The sequence below is a fragment of the Erythrolamprus reginae genome, chromosome 2, assembly GCF_031021105.1.
Source record: "Erythrolamprus reginae isolate rEryReg1 chromosome 2, rEryReg1.hap1, whole genome shotgun sequence".
Lineage (NCBI taxonomy): Eukaryota > Metazoa > Chordata > Lepidosauria > Squamata > Dipsadidae > Erythrolamprus > Erythrolamprus reginae.
In genome coordinates this window covers 73,657,383-73,684,519 of record NC_091951.1, presented here as the reverse complement: position 1 = coordinate 73,684,519, position 27,137 = coordinate 73,657,383, and the positions used below count along the sequence as shown (strand labels likewise).

The 27,137-nt window shown below is 39.9% G+C and overlaps 1 protein-coding gene across 1 annotated transcript in view; it reads right to left on the bottom strand.

Annotated features, from left to right (window-relative positions):
* Nucleotides 1–3,559: 3,559 nt before the first annotated feature.
* UROC1 (urocanate hydratase 1) overlaps nt 3,560–27,137 on the bottom strand; it is a 57,229-nt gene continuing 33,651 nt past the window's right edge. The window contains exons 16-20 of the mRNA XM_070738347.1: nt 23,876–23,974; nt 23,177–23,276; nt 20,627–20,708; nt 9,253–9,352; nt 3,560–4,171 (exon numbers count right to left, since the gene is read on the bottom strand). Coding sequence (XP_070594448.1) covers nt 4,031–4,171; nt 9,253–9,352; nt 20,627–20,708; nt 23,177–23,276; nt 23,876–23,974 — 522 coding nt within the window. The 3' untranslated portion in view covers nt 3,560–4,030. The remainder of the gene's footprint in view (nt 4,172–9,252; nt 9,353–20,626; nt 20,709–23,176; nt 23,277–23,875; nt 23,975–27,137) is intronic.

The window sequence follows — 27,137 nt, the reverse complement described above, 5'->3', positions numbered from 1 at the left end:
AGTCACCAAATCCTAAAGCCTAACATTGTCCTCAGCAGGATTCATCCAAACCTTATTAATTTGATAACTAAATTATGTTTCTTTCCTTAATGTTTTAATTTTTTTAAAAAAATTAGGAAATGATAAACCTTAACTCTTTAGTTATGGATTTCATCCCATTATTTCAGTGAAGTTAAAAAGATATTCTAACGTATGCAATTTAATTGGGTTAGCATGAATTGCACTGTATATATACACTATGATAAGCCATAAGGCGGTTGGTTTGGTCTTAACATGAAGTAAAACAAATCTTTGTGTCATATTTTCTTGAGCTAGTCAGTCTTCATTTGGTCTTTTGGAAAGGCTTTCCCCCATTTTCTATTCATGGATTTTTGCTTTTGTATAAATTTGCAGTGCGTGTCTCAGGTTGATTTCACTACATAAATGCCAGCATTATTTTGCATCTTGAAATGAAAACAAATAGCATCCCTGGGGAGAGCAGGGTTGGGGAGTTAAGTGAAGCAATGCATTTAATGTTCAAGCTTTCAACCATAAGAGACAGACTACATTACAATTGCAATAAAAGAACTATCTATATACCGAACTTCCTCTCTAACATTTTTAGTTACAATATAGTACAGTGGTGTCTCTACTTACAAACAATTTGTTCCGTGACCAGGTTCTTAAGTAGAAAAGTTTGTAAGAAGAAGCAATTTTCCCATAGGAATCAATGTAACAGGTTCTTAAGTAGAAAATGGTTCTTAAGTAGAGGGAAAAAAATATTGAACACCCGGTTCTTATCTAAAAAAGTTCTTAAGTAGAGGCGTTCCTAGGTAGAGGTACCAGTGTATTGTAATTTTTTCTTACATTATTAAAACAGTAGGTGGTGCTATTTTTCCTTGTTTCCCTGTTTTTGCAAATAAGCTAAATATGTACAGTACTGTATTCTTTACTAAATATGCAATTATAGTTTTAAATGAGACTGAACACACAACTAATATTGAAAAGCAAAAGGTGCTCCAATATTCCAGTGATTTTACTGATTGTTACTACATTTCTAGCAATTTGTTATCTCTTACCTTGAAAAATGTTAGATATGGAATAGTTAGCTTTTAATTGTCAAATTTAATACTGCATGGTTTGTTTTGCTAACTATGCTATAAATGTTGCAGTCAGTGAAGGGCTACCAAATTTTTACTACCACGCTGTGGGCGTGGCTCATGCAGGACACCCTGCATTTTCTTTCAACATCTTTCAGTGCAAATTGGGTGCTCTGGGGTGGAGTTCCACTTTCGCTTCCCCACTGCGTTCCCCCTCCGTCCGGGCAGTAGCCCACCCCTGGTTGTAGTCACTGATATTTAAACAACAAATCAGATTTTGTAAATCAAAATCCTTGGCTTCACATATTATCCTGAACTCAAGACATAATCATCTGCTTTGTGTGTGTCTGATCATAGCAATTACATTGTTTAGTGATGAAAGTTGCAACAGTGATGAAAAAATACCTTTATCCTCTATCCTTGCATTTATGACCTTTGCAGGATGGTAAATCAAAGAAAAGCTGGAGTAGGATCATGAGCCCAGTTGCAGTTTCACTTACTGATTGCTTCACTTAATAATTGAGTTACCAATTGTCACAAAATGAGGACTACCCACATTACTTTGTATTGCAGGAAAGGTAGCAGTATGTTATGCTTCCTAAGTAAAAGTTGACTTTCCCAAAATGTGTGCACCCAGTTCCAGAGGTTCGCCCAAACTGGTAGTAACCTGCTGGTGACGTCACAATGACATCATGGAACTGGTTCAGTCAGTCCCAGTCCATGGGCACCGCCATCTTTGGGGGGGGGGTTTCCAGGGTTTTTTTCTTCTGCGCATGTGCAGAAGCCGAGTTTCCAGCACTGCGCATGTGTCAACATCTTGTTTTGGCTTTTCTTTCTTTTCTTTTTTCTTTTTGAATTTTTTTTTCTGGCACTGTGCACGTTTTGCAGCCACAGGGCATGGGAGGAAGCAAACCGGCAGCGAGGTACATTAGGACCCACCCCTGCCCAATTCCATCATTCTGCAATTCTCTGTATCTCTCATCTCGTGATCTCTAATGAAAGACAACATACAGTCGTTTTTGGAGTATAGACTGTAAAATGCACCTATCTTTCTGGGGAAGGAAAACAAGAAAAAAAACCCACCCTTCCTGGCTTGTGGAGTATTATCTTTGGGAGTCCTGGGACCTGGCTGTGATCTTTGGCGTCTTGGAATTCTGGTTTGTGACTTTGAATACTGAAACCTTGGGGGGGAAAGGTGTGGGTCTTATTCTCTACAGTGGTGGGTGTGCCAGCAAGAAGTCTGCTGTATTGTCTGGCCGTCAGGACTCTGCTGTGAAGCCTCATAGCCTGCCTGTTGGGAAGAACAGGTTTTTCTCTGTGTTTATTTTTCAAACTATAAAGTGCTTTTGCTTTTACCAGCGTGTCTGGCTGCTTTTTCCAGTTGGTGTTGAAGTCTGGGGGCACCCAGACAGAACAAAAGTGAGCTTACAATTTGGTTGGGACAATTTCCACACTGTTACATGGACAAAAAGCTGAAACCTGAAGAAATGTTCGACCATGTGATAGCTGCCCCTCACCCAAAAATAACAAAGAGGAAATCAATAGACTGAATTGTTAGGGAGCTAACAGAAATGTATTATATATCATCAGTCTCCATATAAAACAGCCAAAACCACTATTGAAATCCAGGCTTTTCGAAATGCATTTTTAATGTTGCTCGGCATGAGTCCAATTTTGTTGTGAAGTTGAGGGCAGGAGAGGGTTGTCAGGGAAATATAATAATGCTGAGTTTTGACCAAAAATCTTAACAGGAATCAAACCTGCAGCAAACGGTAACATTGGTAGATAGATAGTGTTGTGATTCAGCCTGAGGCTGCTCAGGGACCAGCTGTGTCTCTGCTGGCTCCATGCCCGGAGGAGGATGACAGCGCAGAGGAGGGGGCTGAACAGTCGGACGGGGGAGAGGAAAATCAGGAATGGGATTAAGGAGAACAGCATGAGAGCCCCGGGGGGGGGGGGGCTCTCCCCAGCCAGTAGCTTGGAGTTATTAGGTGATGACGCACAAGCTGTCATTGACATGAGACAGCGACGTTCAGAGCAACGAAAGGAGCAGTTAAAGAGATATTATCACCATTGAAGTAGAAACAGCTGGGTTTGGGTGTGGTCCTCATCAGCAGGGTTTAAAAGGCAGGCACGCCCTTGAAGCCATGTGGAGTGTTATCAGCTTGGCATGGCGTTATCCTGTCTTGTTTCTCAGCGTCTCTGTTCCTGGCTTGTGGCCCAGCAGCTTTGGAAGATCCGTGGGAGGTGTAGGTCTGCTATCTACAGCCTTGGCTTGGCAGCAAGAATTCTGTATTGCTGCATGGACTTTTGGCCTTCGTGAATATATCTGAAGATACAGCATTTTCCTGTTTGTAAGGACATTTTCTGTTACCTGTGTTTTTCTTGAATTTTATAAAACTGCCTTTGCCTTTTACCAGTGTGTCTGGCTTCTCTTTTTGGGTTGGTATTGGCTTCTGGAGTGACCCAGACAGAACAGATAGATAGAAGATAGAATTTTTTATTGGCCCAGTGTGATTGGTCAAACAAGGAATTTGTCTTGGTGCATATGCTCTCAGTGTACACAAAAGACACATTCGTAAAGAATCATAAGGTACAACATTTAATGATAGTATGATTATGATTAGCATTAGAGAAAGTATTGCCTGTTGCTTTTTCTGCATGGATTTCTAATCAAATTACAAGTGTGCACCAATTTTAGGGAGCATACCAAGATTTCCTAGATTAGAAATCACTTGGTGATTTCTGCCTGAAAAGCTTGCATTAATATTCAAGACGTGCAGAAACTAATGCTAATAATGTGGATTTATTTCAGTATTGCATTCCTGAAAGATAAAATTCAACCCTTCTTTTATTGTATCATAAATGGGAGCTTTGGACTAGAACAAGAGGAAAGCAGCAGTTGGAGCCTGGTTCAAAAAAAAAAGGCAGAATAAACGATGATTCTCCAATTAACAACTCAGAGCTTGTTCCAAGATACTGTCATCTAGCACCTTATGTGGAAGGGTCACTTTCAGATTCTTCTCTTTGTCCATGGCTTGACAGATGGTTTCATAAGCGTTACTGTTACCAGACCAAGAACGTCTAGCAACCTGCATTTATGGAATAAAAATGAGCGGATGCAATATTTAAAGTATAAGACAGCCAACTATTTAAATGTATATTATTTTAAGAAAAATACATTTAACATTTTTTCCCCAAATTGAGTGATTTCTTTTTAAAAAATACATTTTATTAGTTTTTAATAATAATGACAGACACACACTACACAAAAGACAGTGCACAGTGATGTGTGATCCCACCACCCCACATCATTCATTCGAATTCCTCCACCGAAATGAGGGTGTACTGATTTATATTATTTTAAACCAAGAACGTTACCTTGTTTACAAATTATAGAGTGATTCCAGTTTATTCTTTATAGCTCGGTCTTGAATTCTCCTAACCATACAATCTCTAACCCTATTTTACCTTCCCATCAGTTTTTTCACTCTATTTTCATTAATTGTATTCATTTTTGTATCCATAATTTCAAACTGAATGTGTTCCACCATGTACCAATTTTGTATTGTCCATTTAGTTGCATCTTTCCAACCTAAGACTATTACCGCTTGGGCACTTTCTATAGCTGCTTCCTTAATTTCTCTGAATTCACCCATATCCCTCCTTATTAATACTGCCATTTCCTTTTTAATCACCCATTTTATATTTAACATCCTATTAATTTCATCTTGCACCTCTTTCCTAAATTGAGTGATTTCTTTACATTCTTGCAGTAGCATCTGAAGTGTTACTGTTTAATAAATACCCTGAATCAGAAAGATAGTATTTTTAGTTCTAATTTAAATGTTCCAGCATTATATCTTCTAGAGCAGTGTTTTTCAACCAGTGTGCCGCGAAACATGGTCAGGTGTGCCGCGAAGCTCAGCTTCCGAGACCAGAAGCTGAGCTTCATTCTTCGCGCCTCCTTTTTCGCGCCTTCTTTCTTTGTGGCAGATGAGCTTTGGGGCCCAGCAGGAGAGCACCAGCAACAGCAGCATCGGACAGTAGCTGGGGGCGGCGGCTGCGAGCGGGAGCTCCAGGTCGGAAGCACCGGCATTGGCAGCGCCCTGTCCAGCTGGAGCTTCCCTGGCGGTGGCGGCAAGTGTCCTTTGGGGCCCGGTGGGAGGGCACCGGCAGCGGGAGCGGGAGGGCTACACTTATTCTAGAACAGGAGCAATGAAGGGCTACCAAAATGTTTACTACCACACTGTGGGCGTGGCTCATGCAGGACGCCCTACATTTTCTTTCAATATCTTTCTGTGCAAATTGGATACTCTGGGGTGGAGCTCCATTTTTGCTATCCCACTGCATTCACCACTGTCCAGGCAGTAGCCCACCCCTGAACAGGAGTATCAAACTCATGGCATCACATGACATATCGGGACTTTTTCTCCCTTTGCTAAACCAGGCATGGGCATGGCCAGTTTGTGATGCATCCAGCCCACAGATTGCAAGTTGACAGCCTTGTTCTAGATGTAATCAACACTGAATCGAGTTAAGAGGCACTGCTAGGTTTGAGGGGAAGGAAGGCAAATATGTTCAAAATACAGTTTTCTTCAGCCTCTTCTTTACTGCCCATCCTAATTAGCAGCTGTGGCTGCATTGGTTGCCGATTAGTTTCCGGTCACAATTCAAAGTGTTGGTAATGACCTATAAAGCCCTCCATAGCATCGGACCAGAATACCTTTGGAACCATCTTCTACCGCACGAATCCCAGAGACCAATAAGGTCCCACAGAGTTAGCCTTCTCCAGGTCCTGTCAACTAAACAATGTTGTCGGGAGGGCCCCAGGGGAAGAGCCTTCTCTGTGGCGACCCCAGCACTCTCGAATCAACTCCCCCCGGAGATTAGAACCGTCCCCACCCTTCTTGCCTTTCATAAGTTGTTAAAGACCCACCTATATCGCCAGGCATGGGGGAATTGAGATACCCCAGGCTTATATAGTTTATGCATGGTATGATTGTGTTGTATGGTTTTAATGATGGGTTTTAGATGTTTTTAATATTAGATTTGTTACACTGTTATTATTTTGTTGTGAGCCGCTCCGAGTTTACGGAGAGGGGCGGAATACAATCTAATAAATTATTATTATTATTATTATTATTATTGTTGTTGTTGTTGTTTTGTTATTGTTATTGCTATTGCTATTATTATTATAGCCAGCTACCTACACAGTCATCTAGGTTCTAACCAATGAGTTTATAACCACCAAGAGAAAAAATATATAATAAGGGTGGGGTAGAAATAAGGAGACTACATTCTAGTCTTCCCTTAGGTCTGAAAATTTGCTTGGTGACTTAGTCACTCTCAGTCAAACCCATCTCACTGGCAGGAACACTGGGTGCCTCACTCAGAGTTTTGCAAAATAAAGAAGGGATATAAATACAATTAACAATAAAAGCTAGTCAGTTGACAGTGAAGGAACAGATGAATGGCAGGCATCAAAACGAATTCATTTTTGCCTTAAGTTGGGACCAGTGAGGCCCTGCTGGCACTGTCTTCTCAAATGCTTCTTTCTTTCTTCTCAAATGCTCTCATTAGCTGTCAGTCATTATATTGTGCAAAGTCAGCTCCTTTGATTGAGTCAAATGGAAATTCTTTAAAATAGTGAGCTGCTGCTGCTTGCTGTTGCTGCTATCAATTAACTGCCTAGTTAACACACCACTGATGGTTTCTGGAAGCTACTTGGAACTCAAATCAAGACCCGTATAATAGAGTATGGGAACACAGCCAGCTTGATAGGATGTTGAATCCAGAAAACTCATAATTGATAAGACGATGCTTAGCTGGTGCCATTTTGGTGATTAATATAATTACTGTCAAAAATCACAGCAACAATACGCTTTACTCTTTTACTTACTCTTGCAGGTATGAAAATATGATGACTACACAAACTGTTCAGATAGCATAGGGTGTGAATGCATGAATTGTGAGATAGTGGTATTTGTGGCCCTTGAGTGACATTCTCACAGTATTCTAGTTTAGAAAAACCAATTTGGAAGTTATAAACTTTCAATAAATGGAATAAGCAGGATTTTGTGATGCCGTGAGTTTTCATAATATAAATATGATATCTTCCTTAGGAGGGAGTGACTGGAATCAACTTAAATTCTATGTCATCTTTCTTTAGCATCAAGAGGAAAGTGATATGGATTTTGCCCTGAAAGGTTTTTTCCTTATTCTGTAATTACCCAATACAGATAGTAAATAAATCCTAAAGACCCCATAAAATATGTAAGGTATTGTATATCATTAGAATATACAGTGTTCCCTCAATTTTCGGGGGGGATGCATTCCTAGAATGCCCGCGAAAGTCGAATTTCCACGAAGTAGAGATGCGGAAGTAAATACACTATTTTTGGCTATGAACAGTATAACAAGCCATCCCTTAACACTTTAAACCCCTAAACTGCAATTTCTTATTCCCTTAGCAACCATTTAGATTTTTACTCACCAGGGTTATTTATTAAAGTTTATTAAAAATATATATTTATTAAAGGTGGACAAAAGTTTGGCAATGACGTATATGGCGTCATCGGGTGGGAAAAACCGTAGTATAGGGGGGGAAAACACGAAGTATTTTTTAATTAATATTTTTGAAAAACCGTGGTATAGACTTTTCGCGAAGTTTGAACCCGCGAAAATTGAGGGAACACTGTACAGTGGTACTTCTACTTATGAACTTAATTTGTTTCATGACCAGGTTCTTAAGTAGAAAAGTTTGTAAGTAGAAGCATTTTTTCCCATAGGAATCAATGTAAAAGCAAATAATGCGTGCAAACCCATTATGAAAGAGTAAAAGCTTGGAATTTGGGTGGGAGGAGGAGGAGGAAGAGGAAGAGGAAGAGGAGGAAGACAGTTGCTGCCAAAGGAAGAAGGTGAGGTGAGGGAAATAAAAAAATCCTAAACTTTAAGGCTTAAAAAAAAAAAGAGGGACTCTGAGGCGGCGAGGAGGAGCATGTGCCTCCCATATACCCGGCACGACACTGCCTCCCATACACTGCACCAGACAAAGAAACCCAGGTGGGCAAGAGGGGGGAACCTCCCGCTCCTTTGACCAAAAGGTGGTGGCGGTGGCTGCTGCTACCTGCTTCCTCTTCCTTCCCATGCTGAAGGGCTCCCCTCTTCCCTCGCTCACTCGCTTTGTAGCCGGCGCCTTTCCTTCACTGTGGTGATTCCTTGGTTTGGCTGAAGCCAAGTTGATTCGGCCGGGGCAAAGTGCCCCTTTTTGCCTTTCCATGCCAAGATGTTCCGGGATGCAACCTCGCACCGGGTGTGTGGGAGGCAGCGCGAGGGAGTCACCACTGCAAAGTGGTTTATTACCTCTCCAAGGGAATATAACAGGGCTGCCCAGAGCAAAGAGAGCATTTCTTTTCTCTGGGTGCTGGCAGAGGTTTATTCCCTCTCCAAGTGCCAAGAGAAAGGAAAATGCTTTGTTTGTTCTGGACTGCCAAAGCCTCCTTAAAGCGCCACCAAAAGACTCCTCTGGCAGCCCAGAAAAGCTCAAAATGGCCGGGATTAAAGGGGGAATGGCAGGAAACTGGCTGGGCCTTTGTGCCGCTCTCAAATTTCCTGGGAAATTTTTCCGGGCTCGGGTTCTTAAGTAGAAAATGGTTCTTAAGAAGAGGGGGGAAAGTCTTATCTAGAAAAGTTCTTAAGTAGAGGCGTTCTTAAGTAGAGGTACCACTGCACCAGATTGTTTTGCTCCATAAGATGTACTTTCCCTCCCCAAAAAGTGGGTGGAAAGGGTGTCAGTCCTTTGGTGAATAGCAGTCGGGCCACAGCGGCAGGGTCCTTTTACAGTGCTGAACCCCGCCTCTGCTGTCTTTGTCATTGCCCGCCTCTTCTGTCTCTTTTCCCCAGTGCAAGTGTCAACAGGCAGAGCAGGCACTATCTGTGGTTCTCTCAGGCTCCGCCTAATAGTTTTGTTTTTTGTTTTCCTCCTCCAAACCTAGGTGTGTCTTACGGTTGGGTGCATCTTATGGAACGGAAAATACAGTACATAGCAAAGAAATTTACCCAAATATCTTTTGCTACAAGTAACAAATTTACTAAGTTCCATAACAAGATCTATTCCTTTACACTTCTTTTAAAAAGTTCAACAATTTCAAACTGATCTATTTTTACTCACCCCATTAGAAACATCCCAGTTCAACATCATCTTTGCACGCTCTTCGGCCCCTTTTGAACCATCCAGGACAAGACCAAATCCTCCATTGATGACTTCTCCCCTTCAAATTTAATAACAAAAACAGCTCTTCATTTTTGTGGCATTAATAAGACCGATACACAGAAGTGGGGTGGGGAGCTTAAGGGTGTCTGGTGTGGATATTCCACACGTAAAATAGTTCTACCCAGGCAGCTAGTTATATTGTCAATGGAAAATAGCAATAGCACTTCTAGCAATAGCTCTTAGATTTATTTATTTATTTATTTGTTTGTTTGTTTGTTTATTAAATTTGTATGCCGCCCCTCTCCGTAGACTCGGGGCGGCTCACAACCGTAATAGAAAAACAATGTACAATACAAATCTAATAATTAAAACTAAAAACCCATAATTTAAAAAAACATGCACACAACATACCATACATAAACAATATAGGCCTGGGGAAGTTATCTCAGTTCTCTCATGCCTGATGGCAGAGGTGGGTTTTAAGGAGTTTACGAAAGGCAAGAAGGGTGGGGGCAGTTCTAATCTCAGGGGGGAGCTGGTTCCAGAGGGTTGAGGCCGCCACAGAGAAGGCTCTTCCCCTGGGACCCGCCAAACGACATAGTTTAGTCGACGGGACCCAGAGAAGGCCAACTCTGTGGGACCTAATCGGTAACTGGGATTCATGCGGCAGAAGGTGGCCCCGGAGATATTCTGGTCCAATGCCATGAAGGGCTTTATAGGTCATAACCAACACTTTGAATTGTGACCGGAAATTGATCGGCAACCAATGCAGACTGCGGAGTGTTGGTGTGACATGGGCATATCTGGGAAATCCCATGATTGCTCTCGCAGCTGCATTCTGCATGATCTGAAGTTTCCAAACACTCTTCAAAGGTAGCCTCATGTAGAGAGCATTACAGTAGTCGAGCCTTGAGGTGATGAGGGCATGAGTGACTGTGAGCAGTGAGTCCCGGTCCAGATAGGGCCACAACTGCTGCACCAGGCAAACCTGGGTAAACGTCCCCCTCACCACAGCTGAAAGATGGTTCTCTAATGTGAGTTGTGGATCGAGGAGGATGCCCAAGTTGTGTACCCTCTCTGAGGGGGTCAATAATTCCCTCCCTAAGTGGTTTACAGAAAGTAAGCATATTGCTCCAACAATCTGGGTCCTCATTTTACCTACCTTGGAAGGATGGAAGGGCTGAGTCAACCTTGAGCCAGTGGTGAGTTTTGAACTGCTGAACTACAGCTAGCAGTTAGCTGAAGTAGCCTGCAGTGCTGCACTCTTACCACTGCTCCACCATGGCTCTTATTAAAAGTGCCCCCTTTGCCTGGAATCTGTGGCAGAACAGGAGAGTTCTCTTCCCCATGTCCAGGAGTTATAATAGAAGCTACAATCTCTCATAGAAGAAATGTTAATTATGTCAACCACCAACATCTTCTGGTTCCCAGATTGAAAAATCCATTGGGAAATGAAAGGCTGGGAAAAGAAACACTACAATTCACCACCACAGACATAAGAAAGGTCCTGACATCAAACTGACGTGCAACAATCATCGAGCAAAGTAAGTTCGTGTAGTATGTTGTAAAAATACCTACCCAGTGAACTAAGTTCATATGGGGGTGGGTGGTCTGAGAAGGTTTTGCTGAGTTCAATTCAGATGGCCTGACAATTGGAATGACCACACATCTATTCCCACCTCAGCAAGAGGAAAGCCACTGCGTGCAATTCAAAGTTTAAAATATTGGCTACTGACTCTACCTCCATAAACTCTGCTGGTCATTAATTAGTTAGCTCATACATATATCCACTAGCTTGAGAACAAGTAGAGAAAGTTTCATGAAACTTGTGGTGCCTGGGGGTGGGGGAGGAGAAGATCAGATTTATGCTTCTCGTAGCTGCCTAAGGACTCCAGGCTAGTTCCTCGTTTGACTCGTATGAGTCGGGGTGGCACAGCAGGTAGAGTGCGGTACTGCAGGCCACTGAAGCTGACTGTAGACCTGAAGGTCAGCGGCTCAGATCTCATCACCGGCTCAAGGTTGACTCAGCCTTCCATCCTTCCGAGGTGGGTAAAATAAGGACCCAGATTGTGGGGGCAATGTGCTGGCTCTGTTAAAAAGTGCTATTGCTAACATGTTGTAAGCCGCCCTGAGTCTAAGGAGAAGGGCAGCATAAAAATCGAATGAATGAATGAATGAATGAATGAATGACTCCACTTTGCTGCCTGGCTTGGAGTTTCCCAGCTATTTTAGATGCTAACTTAAGATGTGTGCGACAATCTATGGAACTTCCTACAATTCCTTTTGTACCCAATGAATATTTTGGAATTAATCAACAGCAAAATATATGCTTAAAATAAGCAGTAGGTCAGGATGGATGACATACACCTCTATTGGCTCTTGGAAATAGACAGTTATGGGCAATTTGTTAACTCCAAATGGAGTCTTCGGAGAGGGGCGGCATACAAATCTAATAAATTATTATTATTATTATTATTATTATTATTAAAGGCATTCACACATGGAGACTGAAGGAAAAGGGGAAATATCAACCATTCCTCTCATAATGATCTCAACAATCACCATGGAGATGGAGGATTTGAATTTGAAACAAGAGGTAGAAGGAATGGCTCCTGGTCATTTTAGGCGCATAGAAGGGAATGGGATGGAGAAGAAAGTGGTGGGAGAATTAAGTTAGGAGCCAGAGTTTCTCAAGGCAGAAACATCAGTTACAGATAGTCCTCAATTAATGATCACTTAGTGACCAGAGTTATGACACACACACACACACTTAGACACACATACTCACTCACACACACACACACACACACACATACTGTACATACCTGTAGACACATGATTGCATTAGGAGTACTTGGCAACCAGCTCACCTTTACAGATGATTGCAACATACTGCAGTCATGTGACCACAATTTGCGACATTTTTGCTAGTTTTTGTTGCTTGCCTATGATGATTGGCAGTAAAACTCGCCCATTGGGGAAAATTAATTTGCTTATCAATTGCCCTGCTCACTTAATGATTATTGTGAAAAATGTCCCCTCCCAAAAATTTGGGTCCAGTCACATGATGAGTGACCCCAATGGCTTTTGACCATAATTCTGGGCTCAATTATAGGGGTAAACTGAGGTCTATCTGTACGCCAACCAACAACAGTAATCTATCTCCAAGGCTGAAAAGCGCAAAGCAAATAATTCATTAAATTGTGTATAAAATGAAAGAAAGAGCTGCTCTGATGAACTGCTGTAGATATATACAAAAATGTGCACTTTGTATTGCTAGAGGGAAATCAACGGTTTAAAGTGGTTCTGTTAGGACTCTGTCCATAACTGTTGGGTTGGCAATATATTGGCTGCAGGTGTTGCAGACTGCCGCAGGAGGAAGCTAGAATTTATAGCTTATTTCTCTGAGTCACCCTCTCTGTCTCCCTTTGACTGGCTACTTGCTGTTAATGACTACTCACTGTTAGGTTAGCTCTGCGATCTCTCTGTATTGTAGTTATGTATATCAGCTAAAATGTGTTTAGGTCTGATATTTTTGTTTGCCGATTATGACAAAGACAACTGGTAAGAAACACTCTGTACTTGGTAATATTTGGATTGTTATTCTGACTTACTATGTATATGACTTTAGACTGTTTATCTGAAGATGTTATTTCTCAAAGTAAACTTTAATTCAAATTAGTATATCTATGTGTGGCTGAGTAGTTATTCACAACTAATCTCAATCTAAATGTTTCTGTGCACAACCTTGGTAAACAAGGATTCCTCTGCTCATACATTAACAGGTTCCATTATACACAAAAAGACATTATGTTGGTAATGACCTTTAAAGCCCTACATGGAATTGGGCCAGAATACATCCAGAACCGCCTTCTACCGCACGAATCCCAGCGGCTGATAAGGTCCGACAGAGTTGGCCTTCTCCGGGTCCCATCGACCAAACAATGTCATTTGGCAGGCCCCAGGGAAAGAGCCTTCTCTGTGGTGGCCCCGGCCCTCTGGAATCAACTCCCCTCAGAGATTAGAACGGCCCCCACCCTCCTTGTCTTTCGCAAATTACTCAAGACCCACTTTTGTCGCCAGGCATGGGGGAGTTAAGATATTCCTTCCCTAGGCCATTACAAGTTATGTATGGTATGTTTGTGTGTATGTTTGGTTTTTATAATAAGGGTTTTTAGTTGTTTTATTAAATTGGATTGTTACATGTTGTTTTTTATCATTGTTGTTAGCCACCCCGAGTCTGTGGAGAGGGGCGGCATACAAATCCAATAAATAAATAAATAAATAAAATTATCTAGGGAGGAAATGTTTAGTGTGTGGAAAGTTGTGTCAAATTCAAAATCTGATAGCCGGCTGAATTCTAGCCTGGGAATCTGCCATCCTCTTCAACTAGAAGTGGAGTTTTCAATGAACAGCTCCAATTTCCATCCTAAACAGGGCTATTAAAGTTTAAGTGGTAGGGGAGTGCACCACGGTAGAAAACCCAGCACTAAAGTAAGAAAGAATAAAGGAGTTTGGTTGTAATAAGGACAGCAAAAGAAAGACTTGAGGAAACAGGAGAGCAGAATGAAGGTGCTTAAGACTAAGATCTGCATATTGAAACTTAGCATAGACAAACAGAGAGATGGAAGGACAGAGAATGGGAACAAGAGTGCTTCAGGGAGGGAGATGAGTGGTTTAAAAATGTAATGAATAAAAATACAAGAATAAATTTAAAAAAAAAACAAAGCTATAGAACAGAGTTAAAGCAATACTAGGAAAAATAGACACAAAACCTGGCATAGCCACTCCATATTTTTCCTGCCAAATTCACATTACTGCATATAGTTCCCAGGGAAATTGGGCAGAGGGTCTACATTTTAGGACCAGTTAAACAAAATATATTTCTTAACCTCCTTGCTTTTCTGAGGACTTCTGGCCAGGGTCGCTTGGGAACCAAGAAACTTCTAATTCATTCTTCTCCTGAATTCCACATCCCAATTCTCTTTGGAAGAATTAGAGTTTTAGTTATTTTTCTTTATGTATGTGTTTATATATTCTTATCCTCCTTTATTATTTTTACACATAACTCAAGGCAGTGAACATATCCAACAAACCTTCCTCCTCCTATTTTTACCCACAACAACCGCCCTGTGAAGTGGTTTGGACTGAGAGAGAGTGACCTGCCCAAAGTCAATCAAAGTCAAAGTCAATCAGCCAATTTTTATGGCTAAGGCAGGACTAGAATTCATGGAATTCATGAATTCCTGGTGCCTTAATAAATAGACCAAACCGGCCCTTTGTGGAGTAGTTTTTATGGAATGCTTTAAGTCACCAGCTAACCTGTAGGCTTCTAGAGCCACTATAAGCTGTCTGTCTGTCTGTCTGTCTGTCTGTCTGTCTGCCTACCTACCTACCTACTGTAATAACTCTCAAAGCAAGGCTGAATCAAGCAAGGTTTATTTCGCTAACAGGACAAGGAAGTCAATTCAGTCAAGAAGCAATGGAGTATTGAGAGCTCTATACAATGACAGTTCTCCTATTTATACAATCTAGCCCAGCAACAGGGCAGTTTTACAAAGATACATTTTAAGCACCAAAAGAAGGCAACCAATCAACATGCAATAAACAAATCTGAACTTTTGACTTTTACCCTGTCTGGGTAGGTCACCCAGGCAAATATCTAACACCTACCTACCTACCTACCTACCTACCTACTTACTTACTTACCGCTCCTCTCCTAGGACTTGGGGCGGCTTACAACATATAAAGACAATTAAAACTTCTGAAATCCAATTAAATTTAAAACCTAATTAGTCTAAAACCCCAGTACATTTTAAAAACAGTCACTCTCATTTAAACAACAAGCATCCATTTCATTCATTGGCCAGGGGGTAAGCAGTTAGTAGCCCCAGGTCTAGTGGCACGAATGAGTCTTTAGACACTTGTGGAAGGCGAGGAGGGTGGAGGCGTTATGAATTTCTGGGCGGAGCTTGTTCCAGAGGGCCGGGGCCACCACAGAGAAGGCCCTTCCCCTAGGTCCCACTAAGCGATATTGTCTAGTTGATGGGACCCGGAGAAGGCCGACTCTATGTGACCTAACCGGTCGCTGGGATTCATGTGGAAGAAGGCGGTCCTGCAGGTAATCTGGTCCGATGCCATGTAGGGCTTTAAAGGTCATAACCAACACTTTGAATTGCATATGGAAACCGATCAGCAACCAATGCAGTCCGCGGAGTGTTGGAGAGACATGGCCATGCCTAGGGAGACCCATGACCGCTCGCGTGGCTGCATTTTGAAAATTACCCCAAATCTGTGGAAAAGTAAAATTATTGTTCTAGAAAAGCATAACTACTACATGTGCCAGAGAAATTAGGTATAATTACTGTAAGTGTGCAGTTGAGTCATCTGTCGGGAATGTTGGTACTGCACGTTTTCTCCCACAGAGTAGGAGTCTGACTGGATTTATTCCTCTGCTTCCCTCACACCCTCCTCTCTCCTTCTGGGTGGGCAGCAAAACATATAAACGATGACCTTTAAGGAGGTTTACCATTCTAAAATTAGGTAACTTCATTGTTGAAAATTTCTTAAGGTACATGAGAAGAAATGAGATTTTTAATATGGGATAAGGAGGCAAACGTCGTATTATCTTTACATTATTAGTTTTACAATGTTTACAGTACAGTACAGTGTACTCTCAATTGTTATCTTAGTGTGAATGCCAAGGGTTTTTGAGCCTGCCTACTGCAGTGCCCCCCCTCCAGGACTGGGCTATCTAAAATGTACTTGTTCAGACAAATAATGAAAATGCCAACATGTCTGAGATTAAGTAGCTGTTGCCGTAAAGTCCAGACAATTTAAGGCAAACTTATTTAAGTTTATTACACAGCGGTTTGAAATTCCATCGTGATGATGTCAAATTAGTTGTTGCAAGTCACGTCAGTCAAAATAAAGTATCTTGCTTCTGCATTATCAGGAGAAAATGCATTTTAAAACATAAGTGAAATAGAGATAAAGTGAAGGAAACAAATTTCTTAAAAGGTAGTACAAAAACAGAGAGGTCCTTGTCGTGCATATGGGCAAAAGCAAGAGGATTTTTTAAAAAATAATAATAATAAAGTTTCTTGATTTTTTGGCAATTTGGGGGGGGGTAAGATGTTTAGATGAATCAAATTGTAATGATGTATTTGTGTAGCTTTTGTGGGTTAAGCACACTCACAATTTGGGGCAATTGTTCACAGACAGGTCAAGGGCATGCATGCACAAATGGAGGCCCATGAAATTAAAAAGCCTCACTTTGCCTACCTTTAGGTTTAGGGCTACCAGAATATTTAAAGCATATTTAAGTTGCACATTTGCTGCAGTGTAGTGATTGTCTGGTGGTTTGCCTGGTGGTATATACACTATATATATACATACACACACACATACCTACATACACACACACACACACACACACACATACATGTATGTATGTATATTTGTTTGTTTACTTGTTTGTTTATTGGATTTATATGTCTCCCCTCTCCAAGGACTCAGGGCGGCTTAGAACATATAAATATGCTGCAGGGTACTTACTAATCACAAAAGAATAAAGTTGTTTGTTGTCCTTGCACATTTAAATGTACAGTGTAAAACAAGCTCACACACACACACACAAACACAGAGAGAGAGAGAAAGAGAGAGAGAGAGAGTTATATTTAACCCCAGGCAGAGCCAGTCTTGCATAGGAGTAATTGATTAGAATTGATTAGAATTGCCCCTACTCTCCTTGCCTTTCGTAAGCTCCTTAAAACCCACCTCTGCCGCCAGGCATGGGGGAATTGAGATGCTCTTTCCCCCTGGGCCTTTACAATTTCATGTGTGGTATGTCTGTATGTATGTTTGGTTTTTTATATTAATGGGTTTTTAAATCATTTTTAGTATTTATTGGATTATTATTGTACATTGTTTTATTACTGTTGTTAGCCGCCCCGAGTCTCCGGAGAGGGGCGACATACAAATCCAATAAATAAATGAATAAATGAATACTACCTAGTCAGTGCTATCATGGAAAGGATAAAACTCCATGTGATTCACCCATCATCATCATTTAATAATCTCTTGCTGGGTGGAGTCTGGCAATTGAATGGAGCTGAGTGTTTACTGACCAGATGCCCTTCCTATTGCCACCATGTGATTCACCCATATTGCCTATCTAATTATAAAAGGTGCTGGGGAGAAAAGGCCACTGAAAAAGCAAGCATCTCTGTTACAGAATTCCTTGCTGGCTTCCTTTTTGGCCCAGGGAAGGGATTTTTGATGAAATGAAACCTTGCCAGACTTTCTCTGGCATAGGGACAAGAGACACAAAGGTGCCTTACAGGCAAAGTGGGTAAGGATTCTGAACAACACAAATGATTACTTTTGACCCTATTAGTGTGTCTGTCTCCTGTCAGAATCACCACCAAGGGAAAAGCTAACGAGGAAGGCTAATGTAACAAATACTGAGCCAGATAGTCAAAGGTTTCATACCATACATAACAATGTCTTCCTACAGAAATCCTATTTCATTGTCATAAAATTCCCCTTTGCCCCAAGAGGGCAGCTCTATCTGGAATCTAATGGAATCAAAATATGAATGAAGGCAAATATGGGTCCTAGGATAACGTTGCAGGATCCAATCTGGATAGATCACCGGGATGAGAAGTTTTGTCTTCCGAGCTTTTGGATGCTTTAGGAAATGTGTCTCTAGCAGAGTATGTGCTGTTCTGTGTGTGGTTTTTATAGTGCCTGTTGTTCTTATTCTTTCATTGATATGTTCTTTCATTGATATTTATTCTTTCATTGATATGTTCTATTACTATATCTTCTTTTCTATTCATTCATTCATAGATATATTTTACTATGAGTATCTCCTCTATAACCTTCATCATGTATTTTACTGTGTGTGTGTGTGTGTGTGTGTGTGTGTGTGTGTGTGAAGGGATTGGATACTGGATAATTCTCTGCCTTACAAGGGAAAGGTTGCAGGTTCAAGTCCCAGTGGGTATGGCTAGCTGATGAGGCCAAAATAAGGCCGAAATTGATCTATCCTAGTCTCCCTTAATTTTCAAATTCAGCAAAAAACCAACAACATGTGACATATATATGTATATATATATACACACACACACACACTAAAACTCTCATTGTGTATTGGACTAAATAAATAAATAAATAAATAAATAAATAAATAAATAAATAAGTGCACCAGTGTGCCTTCCGTCCCCTGTCCAATTGTCTCTCCTTATCTCATTTATCTTTTCTTCCTTTCATATATGTTCTCCTATACTTTTATATCTTTTCTTCCATCCTTTTCTATATTTATATTACCTATTCTTTTTATATTATATTATCTATTCTCTTCAATGTGTATTATGTATTGGACAAAATAAATAAATAAAATAAATAAATAAAATAAATAAGTGAACAGCACACAATCTGCTAGAGACACGTTTCCTAAAGATGGGTTCCAGCACAAATCTGAAAGCTCAGAAGACAAAATCTCGGTTCCCAGTGACCAACCCAAATTGGATCTTGGAATTGAAATTGTCCAAGGAACTGAAGAACCCTGTGGAAGTGCTTTAACTAATATGTCTGTTCCCTAAAGCAAGGATAGGGAACTCATGTGCCATGAGCTGCATATGGTCCCAATCAAGCACCTAAAGGTCATCTCACTGAAATTGAGCAATAGCCTGCCCAGTCTCCAGCTTAGAGTATTTCCAACTTTTGATCCTTTCAAACATAAAGCCTGGAATGACAACAGAAAACTACTGGGAGATGAATCATTCCTATTCCCCCATAACTGCTCTAAAGAAATTATGAAAGAATTAGACAAAATTGTACTATCAGAGTTTGGCAAATACTCTTTGTGGGCGAGCTGCATGATTTTTAAGAGTATTTATTTATTAAATTTATTTATTAAATTTGTATGCCGCCCCTCTCCATAGACTGGGAATGCCTGCTTCTTTCTCATGGGAATGCCTGCTTCTTTCTCATTCATCGCAATTCTACCTGTTAAATCTCACTACGTCTCCAAATAAAGCCCACATTTGTTTTACCCTGTCACTTACTGGTGACATCCACGTGACATTCAAAAGATTTTTATAGCTGCAGCAAGGCAGGGGGGACTGAGTTGTAACTTTTAGAAGTCTTTTTAGTGCTTGGGCTTAATGGACTTGTTAGGGAGGAAGCATATATGATTTTAATGTATTCTATTATTATTTATGTCCTTCAAAACACAGTAGGCTGTTCTTCTCATCTTTGGAGGCCTAATGCTTAACCCACCCACTAGGGCCTCAAATTTTTGCTTGGAGGTCCTCTGGAGAGACCACTGCTGCTAAATGGCAGATGTGAGGAGCTCAGAATGACCAAAAGTTTGAATGAGTTCTTCCCTGTATGCTCTTTAAAAAACACATTAAAAACAATTCGGGGCAGAAGCGAAGAAAAAGATGGCTGCACACCTGATCTGTTTTATATCAGCAAATCCTGCTGATGGGGCAGAGATGGGCTCCTCCCAGTTCGGACTGGTTCTATGAAACTGGGAGTAACTTGGCGGCCTAGGACGCTGGAACTGGCAGTGACCCAGGCCTGTCTCACCCTTGAACTGGTTCTCTTGTTTTTTGCTTCTGCACAGAAGATTTTTATTATTATTATTATTGCGCTTCAGAGCAAACTAGTAGTGGGAGAAACCAGAACCTACTCCTGATATGGTGAGTCTCCGGAGAGGGGCGGCATATAAATCTAAATCTAAATAATAATAATAATAATAATAATAATAATAATAATAATAATAATAATAATAATAATACAGTAGTACCTCTAGATACGAGTTTAATTCATTCCAGAAGGGAGCTTGTATGTCGAACAACTCGTATCTGGAACAAATGGCTTTAGACTTTGTTTTTCCCCTCCGAGATAACCAGAAGCAAGTATTCTTGCGCCACCTAGTGGACGCTCGGCTCGTATCCCGAATTTGAGCTTGGGTCTGGAACAGAAATTTCTCTCCCCTCATGGCTCGTAACTTGGAATACTCGCATGTGGAGCAGCTCGTATCTAGAGGTACTACTGTATATTGGTGTCCAAAGATCACAGATGTAATTATTGTTTGATGGGAGTCATCGACATTTTGAAGGCTGATGCGAGAATACAGAATTGGAAGTGAATGCTAATTCCTATACTACACATTTAGGGAAGTAAACCATATCAGATTTCCTTAGCAAAAAACTAATTTTGCTACAATGAAAAGCTGCCGCGCCATATATCTTTCCATCTTCCTATGACTTCCATTGATCATCTTTTTTTTCTCTCTTTAAAGGAAAAATCTCCTTACCAGCCAACACCACCACCATTGTGTAAGGCAACCCAGGTTGCTCCTCTAAACGCATCTCCTACAAAATTCTGAACAGCCATATCTGTTAGGGAAGAAAAAGAAAGACGTGACAACAGTGTTCAATGGTAAAGGAGAAGAAGAATCTTTCTTTCAAGAACTGGAGGGGGCAGCTCTATCCAGGTATTGCTGTTTCACTTGTATTTTTTTTAATCCAAAGTCTAGAGGGCTTATCTTTTGAGAAAACAGGACACTGAGAAGCTCCTAGAGCAGTGATGGTGAACCTTTTTTTCCTCAGGTGTCGAAACGGCATATGTGTGCACTATTGCGCATCTGCGAGTGCCTACACCCATAATTTAATACCTGGGGAGGGCAAAAACAGCTTTCCCTGCCCCCCCAGAGGCCATTTAGAGGCCAGAAATGGCCTGTTTCCCAACTTCTGGTGGTCCCAGTAGGCTCGTGTTTTGCCCTACCCAGGCTCCAAACACTCCCCTACAGCAGGGGGAGGGTAAAAACACCCTCTCCCATCCTCCCCGGAGGCCCCCTGGAAGCTGAAAATGCCCCCCCCCAGAGCCTCTGTGTGAGCATGTTGGAGCTGAACTAGGCCAACGGCTCACGTGCCAGCAGATATGGCTCTGTACGCCACCTGTGGTACCTGTGCCATAGGTTTGCAATCATTGTCCTAGAGATACAAATCTAGAAAATGAATAATTTCTTCCATGTCCACTGATACACACAAAAATGAGTCAGAAAAAATGAAGCAGAAAAAATACATGCCAAACTTAAGAAAACTCAAAATTAATCACCTCTCCCACACATAGGAAATGTAAAAACAGGTATATTACACCACATATCAATAAAACATTAAATAATATATATTACTTTAGCAGCATGGAAGACAACAAATATAGTTTTCCACAAATACAAAATCAAATCATATAGCTTAATAAATCTGCAAACCAGACAAAATAACTCAATGACAAATCACTTGAATATAAAAGCCAGTAGTAGATTTTATATGCAATGAATTAGTCTAAAAACACAAAGAAAGAGAGTTATGCAATTGAATGAGAATAAATCATTGTAAATATACTTATCTAATACAAAATATGTACAGAAGAAGAATCCTATTCTATTCTATTCTATTCTATTGTATAAAATGAGGTCCCAGATTGTTGGGAACAGTAGGCAAATAATGCTTATATTGTAAACAGCTAAGAGAGTGCTGTAAAACAATATAGGGTGCTATATAAGCCTCAAAGCTATTATTGTTTGAAATTTTCCCTTTAAAATACATTTTGCTTTCTGTTATATTTGGCCATTCTAGAACTATCTTCAGATTACACATAATTAAAACATACTTTAATCCCTATTACAAAGTGTTACAATGTGGAATACTCTCGGATTCAAAATATTCCATTCTAATATCTCTTTTTTTCCTGGTTTCCTTCTGCCCCAAAGATCACCAGCAGAGAACTCCTGTGTCCCTTTTTTCCCCTAAATATTTTCTATAGTTTAGCCTACAAATACAGATTTCTCTTCCCTTCTTACCTTTTTAACATCTCATCTTGCAAGATGCAATTTCTCCCTGACCGTTTGGTTCTGCAATATCCTTTCTTCCATACCTATATCTTTTCCTCTATTTTCCATTGACATATTTTATTCTTATATCTTTTCTCCTATTCTTTCTTTGATATATTTTACTATGTGTATATTCTCTATAACCTTCATTGTGTATTGGACAAAATAAATAAATAAATAAATAAATACATAAATACATAAATACATAAAACCAACAAGACTGACACAGATTTCAGAGGATAATCAGGACTGCAGAAAAAACAATTGCTGCCAAACTGCCTTCCATTGAGGACCTGTACACTGCAGGAGTCAAAAAGAGGATGCTGAAAATATTTACTGACCCATCCAATCCTGGACACAAATTGTTTCAACTCCTACCCTCAAAACGCCGCTACAGAGCACTGTACACCAAGACAACTAGACAAAAGAACAGTTTTCTCCCAAATGCCATCACTCTACTAAACAAATAATTCCCTCAACACTGTCAAACTTTTTACTGCCTACACTTTTATTTCTACTAGTTTTTTCTCATCATTCTTATAATCCTTTTTCTCCCACTTAGGACTGTATGACTGTAACTTGTTGCTTGTATCCTAAGATTTATTAATATTGATAGCTTCTTCATTGCTTATTTGACCCCTATGACAATCATTAAGTGTTGTACCACATGATTCTTGACAAATGAATATTTTCTTTTATGTTCATTGAGAGCACCAAAGATAAATTCCTTATATGTCCAATCACACTTGGCCAATAAAGAATTCTATCCTATTAGCTTTTCTGTCTACTTCTTGGACCTGATCAAAGATCTGCTCTGAACTAACAGCAGGATTACTCTCCAAGGTGCTGCAGTTTCGGGGGAGTTTGATTTACAAGCAACCATTATGGGAAATGAAATACCAGTTATAGAAATGTAGTTATTCATCTCATAAATTATGTTTACTAAACATACTTGCAATCTATTTAGCTAACCTGCACAAAATGCAGAACCGTCATAGATATTTGAGGTTTCTCGGTAAGGACTGTCTGCCCCACTCACATCATGGTGGTCTCGACTAAGAACAACGGGTGCCTGAAAAAGAAGTACAGTTTTACAGGGGTGGTGGGGAGAATAGAATGGAATCAACTTGGCATAATTCTGTTCATTTAGATGAAGAGATCAATTGTTCTGTTAAAGGTAAAATTCCTGAATTGGCAAATCAGCAATCTGATATTTGCATTTTTAGTGCCAGAAAAGCTGCGAAACCATGCACCTGAAAACTGATAGTTCCAGAAGCTGTAAAATTGTAGGTTGTGATGTTGAATTTGGTCTTTGGGGCTCTGCACCTCATCTGTATAATGAAAGAACTGGGAAGTATACAAGACCTCCCTTCATTAAATTACGAAACACTGTGAGGTTTTTCAATAAGAAATTATTCAGTAAGAGGACATGGGATATGTTTACAACCTATGGTTAATATTATATTGTAGCCACACTCATTTCATACAATTAGTCTTTGTTACTGTACTGGAAATTCATTGACTTTACATGGTTTGCATTTTTATAAGAAACATTCTTGTCCCATCATCTACTGTATTTCTCTCAGTATGACCTTTTCAATCTCCAATTCAATCTACCATGTCAAAGAAAATTAACAGGTTACCTTGAATAAAAACACAGGAGAACTGTACCTTAATTCTTCCTTCAGCAATGCCTTTGTTAATAGCCACTGCAATAGCTACACGGCCTTTCTGATCAGAATACAGAATTCTGGCTTGGGAACCAACAATCTAAAATATAGAAATAATATAATGATCCATGAATTCACACACACACACACACACACACACACACACACACATGTTATCGCGACAGTCCAGATGTGGATCAGAGACAATGTCAGTCTGATTAATGATGAAAGCCAGGACAGTGAATTTACACATATCCATCTTCCATAATTAAGGATTCCTGCCTATGATTTTGTCTCCATTTAGTTTTCATAATATTTACTTTATTTATTTATTTATTTATTTATTTATTTATTTAGTTAGTTAGTTAGTTAGTTAGTTAGTTAGTTAGTTAGTTAGTTAGTTTGTCAAACATGTGCAAGATAACAGGTATAGTATAAACATAAATATGAACGTAATAAATGGATATGAAAAAAACGGAGACAGTAGGACAGCGACGGTAGACATGGTGGTGCACTTATGCACGCCCCTTATAGACATCTTAGGAATGGGATGAGGTCAACAGTAGACAGTCTAAGATTAAAGTTATGGGAGTTTCAGGACGCAACAACAGTGTCAGGTAGTGCATTTCAGGCACTAACCACTCTGTTACTGAAGTTGTATTTTCTGCAATCGAGTTTGGAGTGGTTTATTCATTTGCTTGCTTGTTTGTTTATTCAATTTCTATGCCACCCAACTCCATAGGGACTCTGTTCCAGGCGACTACCAGGGATTCTGCTGGATTGTGGACAAGGGATTCAGATATTTCCCCAAGCTCCCTCTGGAACCCTACAGGGTCCATTAGGTGTCTGGGGCAGAACCACGTAACCTCCCTGTGATGGGGGAGTGGTGCCTTAAAGTCTAACCTCAGCAAGAAATGATCTGACCATGATAAGGGAAAAACATCTATACCCCTTAAATCCAGATTATATCTCCACTGCCCCAAGAGGAACACTAGTCAAGTGTGTGTCCCTTCCTAGTAGTAGGATAGGGGAAAGAAGATATGAGAGGTGGTAGGAAGGAGAGAGAGACAGTAGAAGGGGAGGTAGAGAAGGAAGGAGGAGGACATGATACTAGGAAAAGGGAGAGAAGGTGTAAGAAAGTAGGTGGAGATAGAAAGAGTGGAGAGAGAAAAGATTGAGACAGATTGAACAATAAAATTAAAATTGGGTTATTATATTACTGTTTTTAAGTGATAATATATTTATATTAAGGTATATGTGATGTTATATATGTTTTTGTATATGGGGACTAGAATCTAAAAAGAAAGATTTCCTTGCCCGTAATATAGAAAAATTTGCAATGATTGCATTTGATTTTTCCTGGAATTAAAAATTACTCATCTAAAGGATTTTTTGGGGGGGATAGTCATCCTATAAGAACTATATTCCAATGAAAGCAAATTAGAATTAAGTTGTATTTGAAATTAGATTTTAATCTATAAATCCTTCAGATGAAATATTCAGAGTGCTTCCAGAGAATAAACAGACACACAGATTCTGAGTCTGATTTTATCATTGATAAAGCTGGTGAGGCAATGTTATTAATATATATTTTTATTTGTTTGTTTGTTTGTTTGTTTATTCATTCATTCATTCATTTATTTATTTATTTATTTATTTATTTATTTATTTGTTTATTTATTTATTTATTTATTCATTCATTCATTCATTTATTTATTTATTGGATTTGTATGCCACCCCTCTCCGTAGACTCGGGGCGGCTAACAACAATGATAAAAACAGCATGTAACAATCCAATACTAAAACAACTAAAAACCCTTATTATAAAACTAAACATATGTGCAAACATACCATGCATAAATTGTAATGGCCTAGCGGGAAGGAATATCTCAACTCCCCCATGCCTGGCGGTATAAGTGAATCTTGAGTAGTTTACGAAAGACAGGGAGGGTGGGGGCAGTTCTAATCTTTGGGGGGGAGTTGGTTCCAGAGGGCCGGGGCCACCACAGAGAAGGCTATTCCCCTGGGGCTCGCCAAACGACATTGCTTAGTCGACGGGACCCGGAGAAGGCCAACTCTGTGGGACCTAATCGGTCACTGGGATTCGTGCAGCAATTGTCTTTTTATGTACACCGAGAGCATATGCACTAAAGACAAATTCCTTGTGTATCGAATCACACTTGGCCAATAATTGCTAGAATAACTGCTAATTCTGCTAACTGCTAATTCTATGGCCTGAAATTCACCAGGAGACAGTAGCCATCCTTCTAATAGGGCCTAATCTTGCTTGCCATGGCATAGCATGAAAATCCAAAATTCACATATAAGGCATATCTACGGTATGTGGCACCCTTATGCTGTGTACTCATTGATTTAACTTCAAACCAAATTTAAGACAGTCCTGTCTTGTAAGGTATTCAGCCTAGAGTTCAAGCTACCATGATTAATTCCCCTGCTGCTGGAAAGAAATTCCTTTCTTTCATCTTCCCTCTGTAACATCTGCTGCAGATGCTGTGACAACAGATGTTCCTTACTAGGATAATAGTTATAACCCTTGCCTGATGTGCAAAATATTCCTGATTTAAAACTCAGTAGAAATATTTTCTTTTGCATTACTATTTTCATTTCCTGAGCTACTGAATTCCTTTTTTAAATGAGAAAATGCTTCAGAAAAATATGTGACTCAAAGAAAGAAAAATATTAATTGAAAAATATACTGCTGGTTTCAAACCAGGGACATTTTGTATGTAAGGCTTTAGAGTTATTATGGGGTCCCTGGTGCTCTCTGAGCCAGGTTTTTCTTGCAGATGTTTTATCACCAAAGTAGGTAATATTTTACCTAGTTTGGTAATGAACGGTCTGCAAGAAAATCACAAAACGCAGAGAGCACCAAGGACCTCTATAGTTCAACTTTGAATTACAAATATTATCTTCTATTCATACCATGTAGGCTGTAGATGGCAGCCTTCTGTCCAAACTTTTTCTATTTACAGAGTCTAATAAACATCCTTATCTTCTCCTTGGCCTCTGATTTTTGAGTAAAATATATATTTTTTAAAACAAAAAAAATAACCATGAGGGTCCTGTTAAGCCCAAGAAGTAGGTCAAGATGAGATTAATAGAAAGAGATTAGATTACAGTATGTGGAGATTGCTTCAACAGACAAGCATGAAGTGGTCTTGATTTTGATTGGATGCCCCACTGCGGAATGGAATTGGGATGATAAATCTGCTACATGTTCTTTCAAAAAATGATTTTAAGAC